This window comes from Cyclopterus lumpus, chromosome 9, assembly GCF_009769545.1.
Source record: "Cyclopterus lumpus isolate fCycLum1 chromosome 9, fCycLum1.pri, whole genome shotgun sequence".
NCBI lineage: Eukaryota > Metazoa > Chordata > Actinopteri > Perciformes > Cyclopteridae > Cyclopterus > Cyclopterus lumpus.
Window position 1 is genome coordinate 13,211,918 of NC_046974.1, and position 19,858 is coordinate 13,231,775.

The following is a 19,858-nucleotide window of genomic DNA, read 5'->3' on the forward strand; positions in this document are numbered from 1 at the left end:
TAGAAATGTTACAAAGGATCAACTCAAACACTTGCATGCAATTGCTCAACATTCAAGAATACAAAAACTGGGACTTTAATATTATTCTAAAGCATCCTAAATCTGTTGGAACATTTGCAACATGAGTCTTTTATCTCTTATAAGGAAATGTAACACAGGCACATATTTTAGTGTCTTGCTCATTTTGAACGTGACAGTGCTCCTTGAGAAAAGGCATTAGTTCAAGCCGGTCAGGATTTGCATTGAAGGGCCTGAAGCAGCTCTGAGGACCAAGGAGGAAAATAATTTAGAGCCGGCCCACATGACCTCATTTGTAGGGAATGTTTGTGTAATTCAAGCATCCGAGCAATTGCACTGTTGGGCTAAATGTGTACAAAAGTCACTGTAGACAAATAGCTGAAAACAAGTCCTCGCTGGTCCACTTCACAAGACAGAAAGGCCACAGCCCACTGAGTGTGGCACAAGGCACTCGCAGGTCCTCTTAGGTACAATCAAGGATGGTCATGTGCTGATTGTTGGTGGGACTCCTGAGTTGCCTTTTATATTCTGTTAAACTCTCGCTGAGCTCTATAGGCCAGGGCGGGGTGGTGGGCGGGCAGGTGGAGGGGCTCGCGCCGGAGGAGGTCCATGTGGAAGACGAGGCAGAGAATCGGTCGGGGAGGCAGAGGGTGGAGGGGTGGGAGGGAGCACCGGAGGGTCAGGTATCTGCAGGGTGGTTGGAGGTGTGTAAGGAGTAGGTGAAATGGGAGGGGAGGGAGTGGTGGAGGTGGAAGGAGGTGTCGGGGGCAGTAGTGGAAGGGTGGAGAAGGAGAACGTTGGAGATGATGGAGGGCTGCTGGGGCTCGGTGGGAGGGTGCCCTGCGGTGGAGGTGGAGTTCTGCTGGGAGGGTTGTAGATGGGAGATGGGTGATGGTGTGGGTAACGAGGAGAGGGAGACTTTATGCGGGTGAAGTTCATGCATCTGCCCTGGAATTTGAAAGCAGACCTGATTTTAGAGCATATAGTGATGATGAACAACCTCGCCATTCCTATTGTCTACGCACACCTACATGACTTTTAATATCAACAAACCTCAATCACAAGTGAATTAATTGTCTGCTCTACTGACAGCCTGACAAAAGAACCTGCCACCACTCCTCCCCTGTCCAAACCAAAGTGAGGTTATGCAACTATCATATTTCAGAAACAAGCTACACCCAAGAGCCTCTGGGGATCAGGGAGTTGCAGTGGACTGATAGGGATGACAGCGTTGTTCTCATTCACAAGTGACCTCTGAGACAAAAACTGTTGTATTCCTTTACTGGGTGGGGGACAGTGTATATCATGGACTTTAAAAGAATACTCTTAAATACCCTTCAAATGACCTTGAATTCTTGCAGAAAACAGTTGTCCTGCATGGCTCGATGGTGAGCAGGGATTCCCGAAAACGGTAAATGGAGGCCAGATTTAACAAGAAAAACTATATCAAAACATAGGTTTACAAACTTTCTCTCAATTTGCGCAGTATAGTCCAAGTATCCAATCGTGTTTAGTATTTTCCAAAGATGCATATTCGCCAACTTCTTAACTAACATGTCGGACTCATAGGTCGGACTCCCCTGGCAAATTAGCGTGCTCGCAACCATTTAGGCAAGTGATTGGGAACACACGACAGGATAAACGGGATTTGGATTATTCTGCACGAGTTTGTGAACAGATGTTGTAATATAGTTTTGACGTTAAACTGTATAAGAAGCATTAAACCCACATGAATTTAATTGAATACATCTAGGATTTACTCTGTTTTGGAACATTTCTAATTTCTTTGTTCACCTTGGAGGCATGCGATATTTTTACAAGAATTCAAGGCAACACACGGTGAGTAATTGATACAGAAATTGCCATTTTAACGGGGGAGTATTCCTGTGACGTCTTTTGCACCTCTGCACTGAATCATAGTTACAGCTAACCTAAAATTCTGTCAATAGAAGAACATATAGAAGAGTGATATTGAGTTTGTACCCCGCTGTCTTGATTCCTTTACTAATTACAAAATTCCCCAGTTTCTAGAGGCTCATAAATAAATGAAATATTACGGCAACCGGACCTGGGTTTTATTCGGGCAGCCAGTAGGATCAACAGGCCTCCTCCATCCAACTGCTGTATTTATTTAGGGGAAGTTATTAAAAACAAGGCGTTGACAAGAGACTCCTAATTGCAACCAGAACAAGCTTGTTTACTTCAAATCATCAGAGATACTAGAGCCGAGATGTTTTTCCAGTGCACTAATGAAGAGATTTATAGTGTGAGGACTCACTCATACACTTCTAATTACAGTGTGGTGTGTCAGCTGTACTTACTGTATTGGGGGAGGGGGGGTAAAGGATATGACCCTCTGAATGTTATGCTATTGTTTGACTGAGTGCAAGGAGCCTGGACGCTGGCCTTGCTGACTGATTAGCAAATAGACAAGGGTTCATTAGATAACTCTGAAAAGATACCAAAGCTTAAGTCATAGCCATTTTTTATTTATTTTTATGTACCAACTTATCACTATAACAGGACCAACATTTCTGCCCATTGTAGCCAGTTTAGTACACATTATGTAACTTGACTGCCATGTGCCAAAGCATACCACACTGTCTTTCACTGGATTAGATCATAAAACTAATAGGACACGTGATTCCTAAAATGATCATGAAAGCACGCCCTCATCCTTTAATACGCTGAAAGAAATCAGGACACTGATTGATTGCTACTGACATGTAGGCTACTGTGTGTTTTAGCACGGTTGCTACTTTTCTGTGAGTCAGGTGTGTTGTCAGTCGGCCCATGAAACGATTAGAAATTAACTCTTGAAAAGTCGTACTTTTTAAAAACATTCTGTGAGCTGCATTCTGTGAGCTTGTCACCACAAAATATCTTGTAGGTATAAGATGCTTGCATTGAGTGAAATATTCCTATTTTAATAGCTGCACAAACATAATAGATGGAAATATTTAACAACATGTATTGCATAATTTAACACACTATTCTATACTATCGGTGTGACATGCTGTAGTTGGTACCTTCACTCGTTTCAGGTTTCAAATAATAAAAATCAAAAAGCCTTGAATCTTTTAGGTTTTGGAAATACCTTCAACTTCGTGTAATTTCCTCTCAGCCTCTCTGACTGAACCGGGAAATTAATGGAGCAAAAGTTCTATTACCGAGGAAATATTTCCAATAATGTCTGCCTTAACATTGTCTTAAGGGGTTGTTTCATACTTCTACTACTACCACCATGCTATTCCCTAAAAATCTAAAAATCTAATTTAATTGAGTAAATGTTCTCTTATTCGAGTAAGAGTTTGAAGACCATTTACATTGTTAACGAGAGCACAACATTGTTTATCTAGCTTCTTAATTCTGCTCTCAAAGTGCCACAGATTCATGCATTTAACTTTAGCTTTTGAGTGTCAATATTTCTGTATGTTTTATATTGCAATGTAAAGCAGCAGATAAAGAAAATATCACAATGTCAGTTTTTTCCAACACCGTGCAGCCCCCAATGTTTACACCGTCTGGCTCTGCTGCTGCGTTAAAGGTTAGTTTATTTTCTTCATCCACTTTCAGGGTAATGATTGCTCTTAGATCAACATTTCTTACTCAAGGAAAAATTAAGCATTACATAAACTCTTGCGAATGAGGTATTATAATACAGACTTCCCTCAGACTCGTTTTTTCAATCCCACAATTGCAGACTACATGTCAGCTGCCAACAGTAGAGGTCACATCACTGTTACCCCCACCCCACCCCCCCCACGCCCCCCCTCTCCACTACAGCTGGCCTTTGAGGAATAACATTTGCTTTTTAATAATTGCTTCCCCAGACGCCTTTACATTTCAGTCTATTATAGCCAGACACCGCAGTCTAAATCCCAACTCAACACAAGTTTTCCCATGAGCCTCTCTGCTGTGCACTCTTCATTACTCACAGCTGGTCCATTTTCTCAATATTTACAGATACAAAAGAATCGCTTCTTTTGCCAAATGCTAATGCCTAGCAAAAAACCTCACATCAATCGGTAAAATGTTAGCTGATTAATGCTTGTGTAGCTTTTGAGTTATTCTTACCTTGTCACCCGGATGAGGTCTCATTACAGACACACGGTCGTAGCCTTTTCTTAAAAGTACCCACAATGCATCCAGTTTGCTCTATTGAAACAGAGAGGAAATCAAACTTTTAAACCATTTCATTAATCTCAAAATTACCTGTTTATATTTTTTTAATCAAGTTTTTCTCACTCAACAATACATTTCCGCTCTGCGCCGAACACAAGCTGCAGTGAAATTACCATTATTAACCGACTTCTATTGACAAACTGAAATGGTTTCAGTTCATCGTGAACTGACTCTTCATAGCCTTTAAACACAGCAAATACTTTGAGGATAAGGGCAGAAATTGCAGCTGTTTTTCCTCACAAAAGTGCTGGCTGTGCAGCTCTGCTCCCTGGAGGTCAGTCCAACAGAAGTCTGGTTTCTATTAGCAATCCCCCGCTGACTGCATGCTTCGGAGTGACTCCTTTAACCCCATGCTGGCCTTAGAGGAAGGGACTGTGTGCCAGTACCTACGCATTATTACCTCAACACATCTCATGCTACTTTCATTTAATAATGCAATTACTAAAATATCCTCAGCCAGATTAACGTGGAGTACATTTTATCAGATGGTGTCTTTCATGCAATACATTCAAAACATTTATCCCAGCAGAGCCCAAAACCATGAATGCTTTAATAAATTAATGTAAGCTCAGCTATATTCATAGACTTCTTCAAACAAATATATTGCAAATCCGTCACAATTTTCTTAATGTTTTTATTGAAAGTCATTATTTCGAAAAATCTTTGCCAGTTTTAGTTGTTGTCATCAGCAAGACTTGAAAGAGCATTTCCACACCAATTACATTCCCTAGACAGTTTCCTGCTGGCTGGTACTTTACCTTGATGGGTGAGTACCACTTGCGTGGCCCCGAAGGTTTGTGCATGCCGTTGTTGAGAATGCGTGTGGGGCCCTCCACATACTCCTGTTCAGGCATCTTCACTTTGGCATTTTTGGCCTTTTCCAGCTTTGCTCCTTCTTCGGTAGAGCCTTTCTCACCCCAGCGGACCTGATGACAGAGGAATGGAGAGTCAGAGATGTATGATGGTTCCACACACTGCCTTTTAAAGACAGTCAGGATACATAAATGAAATGCTTTCGATTTCAGTGTATGTGCAAATAAAGTGAGTTTGGTTGAAAGTGCTAGTGTTATTTAATCTTTCTGAAAGTGGGGTGGTCTTAAATCAATCAAAATTCCTTTTTAACAACCCCAGTGTGTAAACATCTTTTAAGTCTATAATTCTTATTGGTTAACACAACAGATGGTTTATTTGGTCCAACCTCCATCCTTTTGATTCCCCCAACTCCTCTTCCTCCGTAGTAGGAGGCGTCTACAGTCGGCCATTTCTTCTTAGGTGCATCAGAGTCTTCATCATCCTATGGGGGAGTGACAGGAAGTATGTTTTATTGTGACGTATCTCTCTCTGCCCTCCCCACTCCCAAACCAGCCCTTATGTGTGTCCCCTCTATGCTAGTTGTCAGATCAGAGGAATTACAAAGCCCACAGCCATAATGAAGGCTGGAAGTTGTATGTGAAGCCATGGTTGTCATGGAGTCTTCTTTTGGAATAACTTTACCATGTTAAACCTCATTGTCTGCTTAATTGGTGCAAATAAATACATTATGACGTGTCCCACAGTCACATTGTGACATGCAGTTAAAATGCATTTTATTAATGTTAATCTGTTCATAAAATGAATGTGAAATGGTGTTATTTGTCAGTTTAATTTCATTAAATGTTCCATCAAGGTCCAAAGAGCTCCAGGGAAGGGATTTGGAAAACATGAATTAAAGTCTTGAACACAGCAAGAGGGGTAAACAACAAAATGGTAAAAGTGAAGATTTCAGTGTTATTTGAGGAGGGCGTTAACTCACATTGAATGAATTACTAAATGAAATTTCTACCAAGAAGCAAGTGAATTGCTTCTTGGGTCATTGAGGTTTAAGATACACGACCTAACACTGGCATCTCTCTTAATCTAAAAAAAAGAAAAGCTTTTCTTAGGAGAAGTAAGAAACAGATTGAGTGGAGACGGTGCAGCTCATACCGAACTCTCTTCCAGAGCTGGTGGTGGGGGTTCATGGATGATCTGTGGAGGGAAACAATTGCATGAGAGGAGGAGGACAGGAGGTTTTGTTATTCATCAGAAGACCATGAATGTTACAAACGCATGTATCAAAATAGATTTTCATATCATCTGCATGTCACTGCAATGTGTCCTCTGTGGTGACACAACAACACACTGCTGAGGAATACTGTTCTTTCATCCAAGTCGCTACTATTTAATTTGATTTGGTAAAGGGAAGAGTAAAAGGCTCTCATAAATTCTGTATTATTTGCTCTTAGTTTAGGATTATGCCTCGCACTGTCCCCCCCCCCGTGTCTTTTCCCATCGCAATATGAGCTGTCTGTGTTTTTTTCACCAGTGCAATAGGTCTTAAGACAGCCTCTTCTACATTAAATGCACTTGGCAAATTAAGCGGTTCTGATTCTTATTTGTGATTTTCCTCAATGCTCCTTCAAAACCTGGAACACAAAACGCTTTCCCATGGTAACCTCTCATCGCTTTCCTAAACAGGCTGCACAGACTCAAATTTGTAACTTAATGGACAAAAAGAGCAAAAAAGTAAAGCGAGGGACAGCCATGTTGTAAAAGCTGACATCTCTCTCTGGCAGTTCTCGAGTTTCCGGTTTCCAACGCTGGAAACATTGGACTGGATTCTGAAGAGACACAAATACTGATTCTGACAGCAAGTGGCTGGTTAAAATAGAGTTTACTGCAATACTGCAGAAAGACAGTAGTCTTACTGTCTAAATAATGGCACAGGCATGTTTTCTTCCCAGGTCCATTTCCTCTTTTTACTGTATCCAGAACAGGTGACTGTCATAAAAATACTTCTCATGACACTCTTTATTTATCGTAAGTTATCTTGCTTCTCAAAATCTCATAGTAACAAAGATCTCAAACCAAAACCGCTTATTTGAGTCTTTCCTCCCACACCACTAGCTGGAAATGGAAATTAGTCAGCCTCATTACTGATGAATGTGTTACTAGTTTAGGTCTGCCAGTGAATATACTAAAAAACTATTAAGAGGTAAGACTCGGAGGTCACCTGCTGTGACCTATGGAAACATAAATTATTCAAACAGCAGCATAATTACTTAAACACGCCTTCACCCGGTGACCTTGACCTTTTCTGGCTGTTTCAGCTGCAGAAGTTCAAAGGGACTTACGCCCTTGTTGACCCATAGACTCTAGCCTTCTCACCATGGGAATGTTGTTTAGGTTAATAAGATGCCTTTGGGTGCCTTAGCCAGACAAAACGGACCAGGAAAAGACATTTATCTCCATCTTGTTTTTCATAAGCACTATCACTTCATTCTCAAAGTGTTTGAAGCCATCAACAATGTGAAGAGTAGACCAGAAGCTATCTGTAAAGCAGCATGTGTGCATGTTATTATTGCACTAGTGTTTAAGTAAACTCACCACAGTGCAGCAGAGAGGCCAGAACCACCAGAGGAGAGCCAATACCAGGAACAGTATCAAGATGAGCAGAGCTATGGCCAGGATGGTCCCATCAGACTGTGACAGAGACAGTAACGTCAACACAGACTCTCTGAACATGTAGAGCACGGAACATGTGTAAACCACTTATCTAGGCTTTTGGTTTTCTTTGGAAAGAGGCTCTTCAGTGGAATCTGCTGGTGCTAAAATACTTACATGTATTTATCATCCTGAATTTGTATTACACTGTTTTGGATTAGGTTTACTGCATTATATTACATGTCATGTCATGTCATTTCATGACATTACATTTAGCTGACGCTTTTATCCAAAGCAACTTACAACCATGTTACATCCATACACTGTAGACACAGCTACAGGGAACAATTCATGGTTAAGTGTATTGCTCAAGGACACATCGACTAACCCCCTGATTGAAAGACGAACCTGCTAACCAGTGACACACAGTCACCCACTAGTTTGTTGTCTACTGTTAGCAGTGGCGGGGCGGACTTGGGCTGAAAAATAATAAAAGGGCTCCCTCCCTCTTAGTGCACCACTACCCAAATGAATTAGGTTTCAAAGCCAAATGCTGGTACATTATGTTGTACTTACACAGCCCACAGTGGAAATTGTAACTGAACTGGAGATGAAACTGAGACCTTCATTCATACTGACATAAAGGTTTGCTGCCCTGGAAAAGAAAAAGAAAAAGAAAAAATGACTTTTCATTTATGCGGTGCCTTAGAGTAGATAGTGTCATATGAAACTCCAGAATTTATTTTAATACATGACTTACATCCCCTCCTCTTGAAGGACTGGTGCAGGGCAGAGAAGATATGTATCTTCGACAACCAAAGGCTTTACCACTAGAGAAGAAGATGGAAAGGGGTCATGAAAATGAAGAATCAGCCAAACATTCCAGTTTTGTAACAGTCAGTAGTTTTCACTCACATATAAAGCTTCTGAACCGGTTTTACCCATAAATAATGACCGGAATCACCTTTCAGATTATGTAATTGTTTAGCCTGCTTACAGTATTAGTTTATTGACTGGATAATGCCACATGATTTCATGAGTATGCTCATGTTAACAGAAGTTGAATGATGTCACTGCTTTCACTGTAACTTTGTTTTTTCAAGACAAAGGCTTTGTTGCCTCCTGTCTATAGACATCTGCAGGACTCTCAGAAACACCAATACCGCAACTGCTTTAGTTTTTCAGGCAAATCTAGATCCTCTCCTTGTCCAGCTGGCTTTTAGGAAAGCTGCTCCAACAAACATCATCACCCAAGCCTGTCTGTTTATCCTGGCAGGCGGAGAGCATACCCCAGAACTGAAATCAACACAAGCAGCCGCATGGGGCGCGACTGCTCTTCTCTAGAAACACCACGATCCCACTCAGAGTTCATCTCTGCACTCCCCACTTTGCACTCAGGATGGCCATACACGATTAAAGCATGACGAAAAGGCCTGAGAGCCTTTTAAAGGACAAATTACAACAAAGTCAAGTAAAAAGCTGACAGGGCCTGATGCTTCAGATGTCCACCTTATAAATCCCTTGAGGATAAAAAGGCTGGCAGACATCACAGAGTCCATGTCATGATGTTTTATTGGACTGTTTACTCCCCAAGTCAAGAGAGAGGTCATATTTTACTGTGAGGTGCAGACAAGCCAAGTACCCAGAGATCAACTTTAACCATTAGGTTAATTCATTGGAATTACTGTTTAAGATGAGGGCATTTGTACAATATCTGAGAGATTATTCACAAAGGTCAATTTACAGTCGATTATGGGAAACCGTAGCATCTTTGAGTTAGTAAAGTATGTAACTTATTTTTTGGACTAGTCTATAATCTCATTTGAAGGAGAGAAGCTGAGAATAAGATGAGAAGATCGACGATAACCAAAAAAATATATATATTCTTGTAATGTTAATAATACACACGTGATGAAATTGTAAACAACACTATATTGTGAGTGTGAATTAATGTGCCAAAATAAGAGACACAATGCACAATAAATACATAGATATTGCAATTGGGAATTCTTATGTGCCGATAATTGTGTAGTGAACATCTGATATTGTGACAGCCCTGATTCACACTGTTCAATATGGTCCATAGAAACATCACCAAAGCAATGGACAGCTCAGGACAGGACCTGCCAAATCCTAGCCCGCCTGAATGTATTTGCTGCTACTTTTTCCTGGAGATACAAGCTCAAACAATGATTCATCTGCTCAACACATGCAGTTACATATGCTGCTTTCCTTTTTACCTATAAACATATTTGTGAAGTATGCAGAGGGGAGGAGTTGGGGAGTCTGTGGGGACATCTTAAGATGTAATAGAGAGAAAATAAATGGTTTTCCTTATAGTACACAACGCATATTTACCTCCAGATGAGCTAACCTAGGCCTAATTATTTACATTTAAAGTGTACCCCTGATGTGAAGTTAATAAGTTCCAGTGGATTGTGTCAACAATCTTGAGAAGTGAATGAATCTGGAGGAGAATTGCACAAGCACAATGGGATTGACATAAGGAGATCATTTCACTCAAATTGTTTCCATGTCTGCTGTTTGTTTGAAGGAAGTTGGATGTTGTGCATGATTACGATTCTGAGGAATCGTTAATGTTTCATTAATACAACACAACTTTATTTTGTTTCCAACAAATGGGATTTAAAGTGCAAGGCGCCTGTGCTGAATCTTGATGACGTCAGCAAAATAACCATTGAAGAGAAGAAAATAGTCCCTTTACTATATGGACTCAATAAACTTGAGTTGACTGAGAAAGACATTGAGATTCACTGACATGCCATCAGGTTATACTTATGTTCACCACTTCTCCCGAAGAGGAGCAGACATGTTGTCTGCCCTTCAATGCTGGTGAATATTTTGCTTTTCAATTAGACCAGCAGCTTCTGCAGCTACTGTGGCGTGCCTGATAGGAAGTGGTTTTAACTACTATTACAGTAAACCCCCAGTAAAAGACCATGGGGGAACTGGTTGTATCCTTCAGGCATTTTCACCCTTCTATCTAGTGTGTGGTTCTCCTGTGTCTCTTGTTTCTGACTTCCTTCTAAGCTGGAAAATTTGGATCATAACAACAACAACAACAAAAGCTGTTTGCTTGATCTTTGGGGATTCACGCTGTGCGATTGACTTTGTGCTTGGCTTTTGGGAAGCTCAATTAAGTGTAATTTATATGAATTTTACAATGTGTCTGCAAACACGTGTTTATTTCATCTGTTTTTATTGTAAGTGATCAGCTTTGAGTCAATGTGTACTACAGTACATGTAGTGAATCTGACTGTTTCAACACTGTTCAGCAATGTTTCACTCACTCTTAGTGAGGGTGTCGTTGATGCGGAAGCTGCACAGGACCTTATCGACATTGCGGGCGTGGAGGAATCCATTTCCTCTCACCACCACTTGGAAGGACTCTGAGCGAGGAGAGGAGAAACACAAATAATACCCCAAAAATTAAAAATACATTTACCATAAGCTTGAATTATGGGTAACATCCAAACATCTCATCATGTAAATAACATTATGTGACACTCTCAATAACCACTGTTGCTTGACATTCGGTACCAATGCTGGCCACTTTCAGTGTCTATTAAGTCAATGACGATAGATTAAACTCTGTGGGAGGAAGCCGGAGAACCCGGAGGGAACCCACACTGACACGGGGAGAACCCGGGATCGAGAATCGAACGCAGGTCCCTCTTGCTGTGAGGTGACTGTGCTAGCCACCACCCTGGAGGATTTTCATCTGCTCTATATCTAGGATTGGCGTTGACATTAGATTTTATCTTCCAGCGTCAATATGGGTTAACTTAGACGTGCTGTTGTCTGATTTCATTCATTAAGAGGCCTAGGATGAACGGGAAGTCCATCTTTCTTGTCTTACCTCCTGCACAGATACTAGAGGGCTCTGCAGCCAGGATCTCGATACAGGACTTCTTCAGGATCTGAGGAAATGAGGAGGAAAACTTTTCAACAGCCAGGCAGCAATCCTCAGATAATGGAGCATTCTTGTTTCATGTTTACATGATAGTTCTTTGCAGCTGTAACAACGCTCTGAATGTTGTATATTGCTCCTTTAAACGCACCAACAATCTCTTTTGGACTATCGACTCAGCCACAGCAATTACTTTTATGTGCCTATTAATTAAGTTCATGCCACTGTGGTTTATGGCCATGACGTTTCCATCGACTCTCATTTGTGTTGTCCAAAATGTATCTGTACGCGCTGCTTTCCAGGAACATACCAACTATAATCCTAGAGACGAAGAAGACTGATTCATGACCCACTGCTCCGCTCACATGAATGAGAAGCAACCGCTTTGTGTTGGTTGTTAATCTGCTCCAGATGACAGTTGCCTGACCTTTAACTCTGCTCAACAAACCTTGTTTCCCAGTGACAACAGTCCTACACGCCAAACTGTTTTTTGTTTTTCCAGTAAAATGTAAGTAAACACCACTGAGGTGGGTCTTAAGAGATACAACACACGCTTTGATCGTGTTTGGCCAGACGTCGGTCATGATGATCAAAAGCAGGAATGTCACAGGCGCAGCAGGTTTTTCCTGGAAGTGTTTCCCTGGCCGGGCTCCATCGATGGAATAACTTTATCTGCATTAAATCTGTTTTTGTCTTGTTTCCTGTTTACTCTTTGAGCAGCGTGTTATTAGATTAATGATGAAGTGATTGGAGAGATGTTGAAGAACATTAAAGCAAGAGGACTTCCTTTGGACCTCACACTTGACTTTTCAACTGTCTACTATCGGTCCTCAATTGTGTTATTGACAATATATATTCAATGCAAGTGCTGTAAGAACAAGTTTGTGGGCCGAACTGAAGTACTCACCGAGTCAATGACCCCTTGCAAGGCCTCAAATCCATCATTTACTGGGAACACATGGTCCTTACTATCAGCTATCTTTGCCAACTGGAGAGGAAACAAGTTATTACAATCAAAAGTGACAACTGTACACTTAGTCGTTCAAGACAAATAATGAGTTAATTTTACAGCATAATTGATTGCACGAGTGGCTTATATGAACACAGACAAATTAAACATTTGTTACTTTACATAATGGAGGAAAACAGTTTTCTTGACTCACACTATAATCATTAGGCTACAAAATATGTAAATAATTAGTTGAAAATCCCATGTCCTTGTTGGAACTCTTAAACCTTTACTGTAGTTTACCTTTGTATATTTACAAATTAAAAGTTTGATTTATAAAGCTTCAAATTTAAACTCCATTTCACTCGCTGAAGCTGAGACATCATGAAACATAAAGATATGGACTAAAACAAACCAAATAACAACCTGTGTCTCATTGAAGTCCTTGACTCCCACACAGTAAACAGAGGCACCCAGACTCCGGGAGCGGTTGGCCTGTCAAGTGTGCACAGATTCACAGCAAAAACAGGAAGAAGCACCTGGGTTTAATTATACCTCTGCAATGCATAACATCATCCACAACAAAGTCAGAAAAGACTTGTGTTTGTCGAGATTTTACGAGAACACCATGTTCTCCGTGAATGATATTATTCAGACGTCATATAATAATAGAAATGTCACACAGATGCCTGAATGCCACAGAGAATAAGACATATTCTTGTGTTGATGCCTGTGGCTTTTGTCAGTGTAAGACCTCCCACCGCCGTCAACTGGAACATTTCCAGCGACTGAGAACGTAAAGCTCTGTCATCCCTGTTGTCAACATGTCTGAGGGCACTCAAAGCTGATTATATCCTTCTGCCTTCACACACCTTTACCTGTAGTATATGAGTGTTATGAGCAGCAACTAAATCATTAGATAGACAGTGCAGCTTTGAGGAGAACAACTGGGCTCAGATGTATAAATCTGACAGACATGCTCTGAACTAATTTTTCCAGACTAAAGAAGGGAGATCAACATGGTGATGTATAGGGTGTCAGTGTTTGATTGGATCCATCCCATGCTCAGTCACTGTTTCACCTGGTTATAATGTGTGTGACCCATATAATCCCTCTTTATCTTTCTCACCTCTCTCTCAGCGTAGTAAAAAAGATCCTCGTGCAGCTCTCCATCTGTCAGAGCTATGATAACACTGGCGGTGCGATAACCTGCAGACATAAAGAATGTGTTCACCCCTGCTGCAATTTCACATCCTTATCTTATCCTCCATTGCAAATAACCATGCAGCATTATTAAGGTTAATGCAAAATCTAATCGCTTTTCTGATAGCATCAAAATCAATTATGAGTTATATCCCTCTTATTGCGACATGAACACACTCCACACAAATTATATAAAGTCAACTAAAGGCCCTTTATTGGGTTGATAACTTTGAGCTGTGAGCAGGTTGTGTGATTTTATAAATTTGTAAGCCTGAAGACATCCAATTTTTTTTTTTTTAAATAGAAAGGAAAAAACGTTTCATTTAATGCTGCAGAAAAGGTTCTTTGTTTTAATAATCATCTCACAACCTCTCAGATGTATCTTGTAACCCTCTTGGGTGTCTCCCTGGTTGAGAATAGCTGACCTAGTATATATATATATATATATATATATATATATATATATATATATATATATATATATAATTACATTATATTATAAAGTAAATATCCAATGAAATAGACAATTGATTACTAATTAATGTATCAGACCATCAAAAGGTTCTGGCTTATCCCAAGTTACTTAAAACAATTTAGCCTGTCTTATTAAATAAAAGTCATACGCACTTTCAGTGTTTCCATAGTATATCTGTTCACTGGCCTGTAAAAACAAAAGAAAGGTTGGTTTGAAACAGTAGACTATCTATCTGGTAGCATGCAGTGCAGAAAGAAACTCCTCCAAGATCTACCACAACAGAGCACTCTGGACTGTGTGATGGTTGTTCTGGAGCCGGTGCACAGATAAAGCAGATGCCAGCTTGGGATTGGACATGCAGAGGCCTCTCACCCTCAGGATGCCCTCATGCATGAAGGTGTCTCCCCCTGGAAGAACCCTGTAGAGCTCCTCCAGACCTTTACGAATGCGTTCCCTGAGCAGATTCAACAGAAGACGAGGAAATCAGCATTGTTGATAATCTAATATCATTGAAAATATATATAAATTTGAATAAAACCAGGCGTGGTAACAGAATAATAGCTTCCATAGGGGCAGCATTTGTAGAAAATACCAGCAATGTGAAACCAATTAATACATTGAAACAGTATTGGTTTGTTTTGGCTCAAGATTGACACGCAGATAGACAGGAAATTAGCATAGTGAAGAATAAGATAAGATAAGAGGGAAGCAGTGAAACGATGAAAATATGTTGTGACATTGCTGTGGGACACGTATACTGCCCACAATGTGTCGAAAACCACATGATGAAGTAGTTGTCCGGACCAACGACACTATATATATGTCTGGAATCTCCTGGACATAAAGTTATGAGCGGTCATAACTGTGTAGCCTGCATCCAAATCTGGCTCTTCACTAGTTCCTCTCAGCTGCATGATGAAAACAACAAAGAATTAAAAGCCGTTTTAAGGGGATCTGCACCCACCTGTCTTCTGTCAGGCTCATTATGGTCTTTCCCTCAGTGGAGAACACAATGAAGGACATCCGCAACTGTGGACTGGAAGAAAGAAAAATATACTTTGCTACATCTGTGATCATTTCTATGTTTTCACACACATGACACAATTATAATTGTTTTACCTTATGAATTTATGAGCCAGATGTTCAACAAAGTTGTAGATTTCTGTCCAGTGATTCTGCACGCTCCCAGATCTGAGAAGATAAAAGCAAAATGTGATGTCAAATGAACCGTAGACCATGGTCTGATTATGAGACAATGGGCCCTGGTGCACAGTCACTTAAAAAGTCTGCCATGCCTCTTACATGGGAGCAAGACCCCCAGACTAAAAGAGACACAAAGTAACTAAAATGATTCATCCCTCTGAAGATTTTGTGTGTCTCTTTATAGTTGTTTTGCGTCTCTTTGTAGACAATTTGTGTCTCTTTGAAGACAGTGTCTCTGTTTTGTGTCTCCTTATGTATCTGTTTAAGGCAGGTTGCCGTCTCTCTGTAGTCATTTTGGTTATCAGTGTTTTTTTTGTTGTAGTTTTGAGTCTCTTGTGGTCATTTTTTGTCTCTGTTGTCCTTTTTGTGTTGCTTTGCAATCGTTTGGTGTTTCTTTGTTATTATAATGTGTCTCTTTGCAGTTGTGTATCTCTTTGTAGTTGTTATGTTTCTCAAGTAGTGACTATGCATCTCTTTGCAGTCATCCCCCCTGACCCCTTGGACCCCTGGGCCTAGGTCGGTAATCCATCTGTGGTATCAATATCTAAAGGGAAAATAAGAATAGAAAGAGCCTAGATGACTAAGTGCCTTGGGCAGCACAGCTGATTTGCTCTGAGGAGTAGCAATGATGTCGTGCTCCTCAGATTACTGTTAACAGTTTTATAATGCACCTGCAATTATAACAGTTTTATTGGAGTTAGATGAAAGTACCCATATTAAGCCTTCATGCAACAAGCTCTGTGATAACAACCAGGTCGGTGTGGATGTTAATCGTCTTGCACTCTATTTGCTAATGAACTTCAAACAGACCTGGTGCTATTCACATTTATAGACAATGTTTTTATTGAAGCATAGCAACAGCCATAAAGTCCTCTGTTGGGAAAGAAAGATAAAGGGATTAAGAGAAGCTTATCAGTATTGTTATCATCTAATTGAATTATCTGCAGATGTCAATATACAGGTATATCTGTTGAACAGTTTGCGAGTTTGCATGTAACAGTGTTGATGCTTATCATTATGTCTTTCATTTAAACTGTGTTTTTATAACCTCATTAATTTACAGTTTTCACTTGACATGCTTTGTTGATGAAATTGCTCACCAGTTCCTGTTTAGCTAAATGTGTAGAGCCTGGAAATGTAAAGGTTAACTACAAATGCATCATGTATACCACTCAGCTGCAAAAACACTGCGAAATTAAAGGAAGCAAGGAAATGCTCAGTGTGGTAGTTTCGAACAGGTGATTTGAAGGCTGAAAAGAAACCCTGAGATCCCCAAAAATAGGTTAGATAAACATGGAAACTATTTCTAAATCAAGACCAACTTTGCAGTGAGGCTAAACATCCTGTAACCTACTTGAGATACACCGACTATGTTAGAACTCCAAGAAGATGAAGAGATGTAACGATGCACTTACTGGCAAGCCAATTTGGATAGAAACTGCCCTCGTGGTATATGTTATGTTAGTGAGGATGAACAAAACCAAGCACAGTGCTTGCAGTCTGAAGCCTGCAGCTGACATCTATCTCACATCTATCTCACACACCACTAATTATTACCATCTGTAGACACATGCCAAGCTAAACTGGCCTGTCAGAGCAATGCATCATCCATCAATCCATCCATTTTTCTGCGTGACAGGAGACCAGAGGGCGTAACAATAACAGAAATTGGGATGACATCATGAAAGCATTTTGGCAGACCAGATGGAGAAGCATTTGGGACAAAATAAAATCATGCACATGTACTTATTGCATTATTATGCTTTCATGAGGTGTGTTAAAGCTAATGATGATAAATATATAGAGATTTTTTATAATTAAAAATAATAATAAATTACTCTTATTCAACCCACTGTATTAACTAATGCTCTTCATAGACTTTAACATGAATGGCTTTCACTTGTCAACAGGAACCATTCTCTTCATCCAGCCCCCCTTTAGGGACTCAGGTGATGTGTGTCAGATAACTCACTTGTCCAAAACAAAGTAGAGATCGAAGCCTCCAAAGCATGATGACGATCCAGCCTGCCTTCTGTCCTGTCCTGGTCCAGCATTAGCAGCAGTAAGAGCAACCAGCGCAGCACCAAACATCACTGGCAACCAGGAGCTTCTACTCCAGCACAAAGGCATTATTCAAGAAGTTAATCCTCCGAGCAGGTTCTTATTTCAATCCTCCACATGATTGTTACCATAAAAAAAAAAAAAAAATCCTAAAGAGAGCAGTGAGTGTAGCTCAGAGGTTTAAGTGGAGGGGAGAGAGAACGCATGAGTGTTGTGGGTCTCACTGTTGTTGGGACCCTCTCATCACAAAGATGAGAAGAGCTCCACAAACTCCAACTCTCGCTGCTTTTTGTTAATGACAAGACCCTGTATGTCTGTCTCTGAGAGTCTCTGCAAAACACTCTTTGTATTCTCAAGTCTCTCCCTCTCTCTCTCTCTGTTTCTCTCTGTTTCTCTCTCTCTCTCTCTCTCTCTCAGTTGCTCTTTCTCTTGCTCTCTCTCTCTCTTTCTCTTTCTCTCTCTCTCTCTTGCTCTCTCTCTCTTTCTCTGTGTAGAGGAAGAGAGGGATGAGAAAATACACTGAATACACCAGCGTCTGCTGGCTTGTCCTGCCGCCTGGTGGCTGTTTCAACCACTAGATTATTATATTGTATATATAAATATAAATATAAATACATACATATATAAATATAAATATCCAATTTTATATATATATATATATATATATATATATATATATACATATATTGGAAACTTGGTGAACCAGAATGTTGTGATGGATTGCATTATAATTATATTGATACTTCTGAAGTTTTGATCTCCAGTATGTTCTCCATATCTGTAACATGGAGAACCAAATATGTTTTGTTTCTTTATGTGATTTATATCACCCTTATCCTCATAATTCCCTTAACATATCAGTTTCTATGAGCTTCTGATGACATTTATCTGCAGGATGAAGTTTGAGTCAGTGGGAAAGCAGAACAACTATTTCTGGACACAGAGGATTTAAGATGTCTTTCTTCTCATACATATGAAGTTATGCAAGAAACAAATACTGTTAAATAACAAATTGGGGTAAAAATAAACCATTTATAATTCTGAGAATGCACAAAGCAAACTGTTGTAAGTAGCAGGATATATTTTAAAATAGATCACATTCCTTGTCCACTATAATCTGACATGGTACAGAGGGGTTGTCTCTTTTGTGGACATTATATCAACACTCTTCTGGGTCAAAAACAGACTCATATAATAACTGAAACCTATTTAGATATATGTAGCATTTGAGTGGATCAGCATTTTTATATATATATATATATATTGAAGTTGATATACATGCATGATTCTCGCACTTTTTGGAGTTGGCATGGTTGAATGCATTTATTGAATGTAGTTTTGGATAAAAGTGTTGGCTAAATAAATGTATTGTAAAAAAATGTAATTCTTCCTATGTATCACTGTTTTGTGCACTTCACTGTGGGTTCAGTCAACACAGCCATGTGTGAAGATCATACACGGTGCCATGTCTTATCCAGTGAGTCCCAACATTATTACATGTATGAAAAGAAGGTATAAATGATAGTTAAATCTCAATGAGAAGCCATCACTTCTCTCCCTTACCATAAACCGGACATAGTACAGATGATCCATCCTTCTTATGTATTCGAAGCCTCCGGGTCAAACACATTGAGGCAGTAGTCAAGGCATGGGGCTTGCATTCCTGAAAATACACTGTAAGGAAAGTAATTTACTATTTAACATTTTAAAAACTGTAATATTGTGTTCTCCTAGCGCCCTACATCTTGTGCACATGACTTACAGTCATAATGCATTCGGTGTGTATTTCTTTATATTATTCTATTCAAGAAAACATGTAAATATATCACAAATATATTCTATACCTCTGTTATTTTTTTTACTTGTCTTCTTCCTTAAGTTATTCATTGTATGTTTTGAACAATGGGCGTTTGTGTTCAGGATAACAGGCTGTTGGACAAATGGGCAATTTTTCAGACGAATTCAAATTATTAGGTGGTTGGACCAATGGTATGGGCTCAGATCAGTCTCAATAATTGCAAATGCACACAGACAGACTTACAAATGCAAACACAAAGATTTACAAATGCGCACAGAACAATTTACAAATATGTTTGATTTACAAATGCACACAGAAGGATTTACAAATAAATTAGACTCACAAATGCACGCAGAACGACGTGTCTGTGTTTATTTATTTGTCAATCGCACTACATTTGTTTGTGGATTCCTCACATGTGTGTATGGATTTATGAGACTCCCTGCGGTGGCTAGATCCGCAAATGCGTTTTTTCAACATAGACCTAGCTGTAGCCAATCAGATGTCGCCCTCATTTTCAACCAATCACATGGACTGATCTGAAGGAACATAGACACACTCTGATCCATGCCA

General features: G+C 39.9%; 1 protein-coding gene across 1 annotated transcript; it reads right to left on the minus strand.

Moving 5' to 3' along the window:
• Positions 1-567: 567 nt before the first annotated feature.
• On the minus strand, positions 568-19,080 carry LOC117735915 (anthrax toxin receptor 1-like). The gene is given in 19 exon segments (XM_034540833.1): positions 568-966; positions 4,096-4,176; positions 4,962-5,129; positions 5,402-5,497; positions 6,169-6,210; positions 7,609-7,704; positions 8,242-8,320; positions 8,426-8,495; positions 10,977-11,075; positions 11,546-11,606; positions 12,504-12,584; positions 12,972-13,040; positions 13,675-13,754; positions 14,376-14,409; positions 14,596-14,677; positions 15,188-15,259; positions 15,343-15,414; positions 17,399-17,586; positions 19,051-19,080. Coding segments are annotated over 19 exon segments (1,899 nt in total).
• Positions 19,081-19,858: the final 778 nt, after the last annotated feature.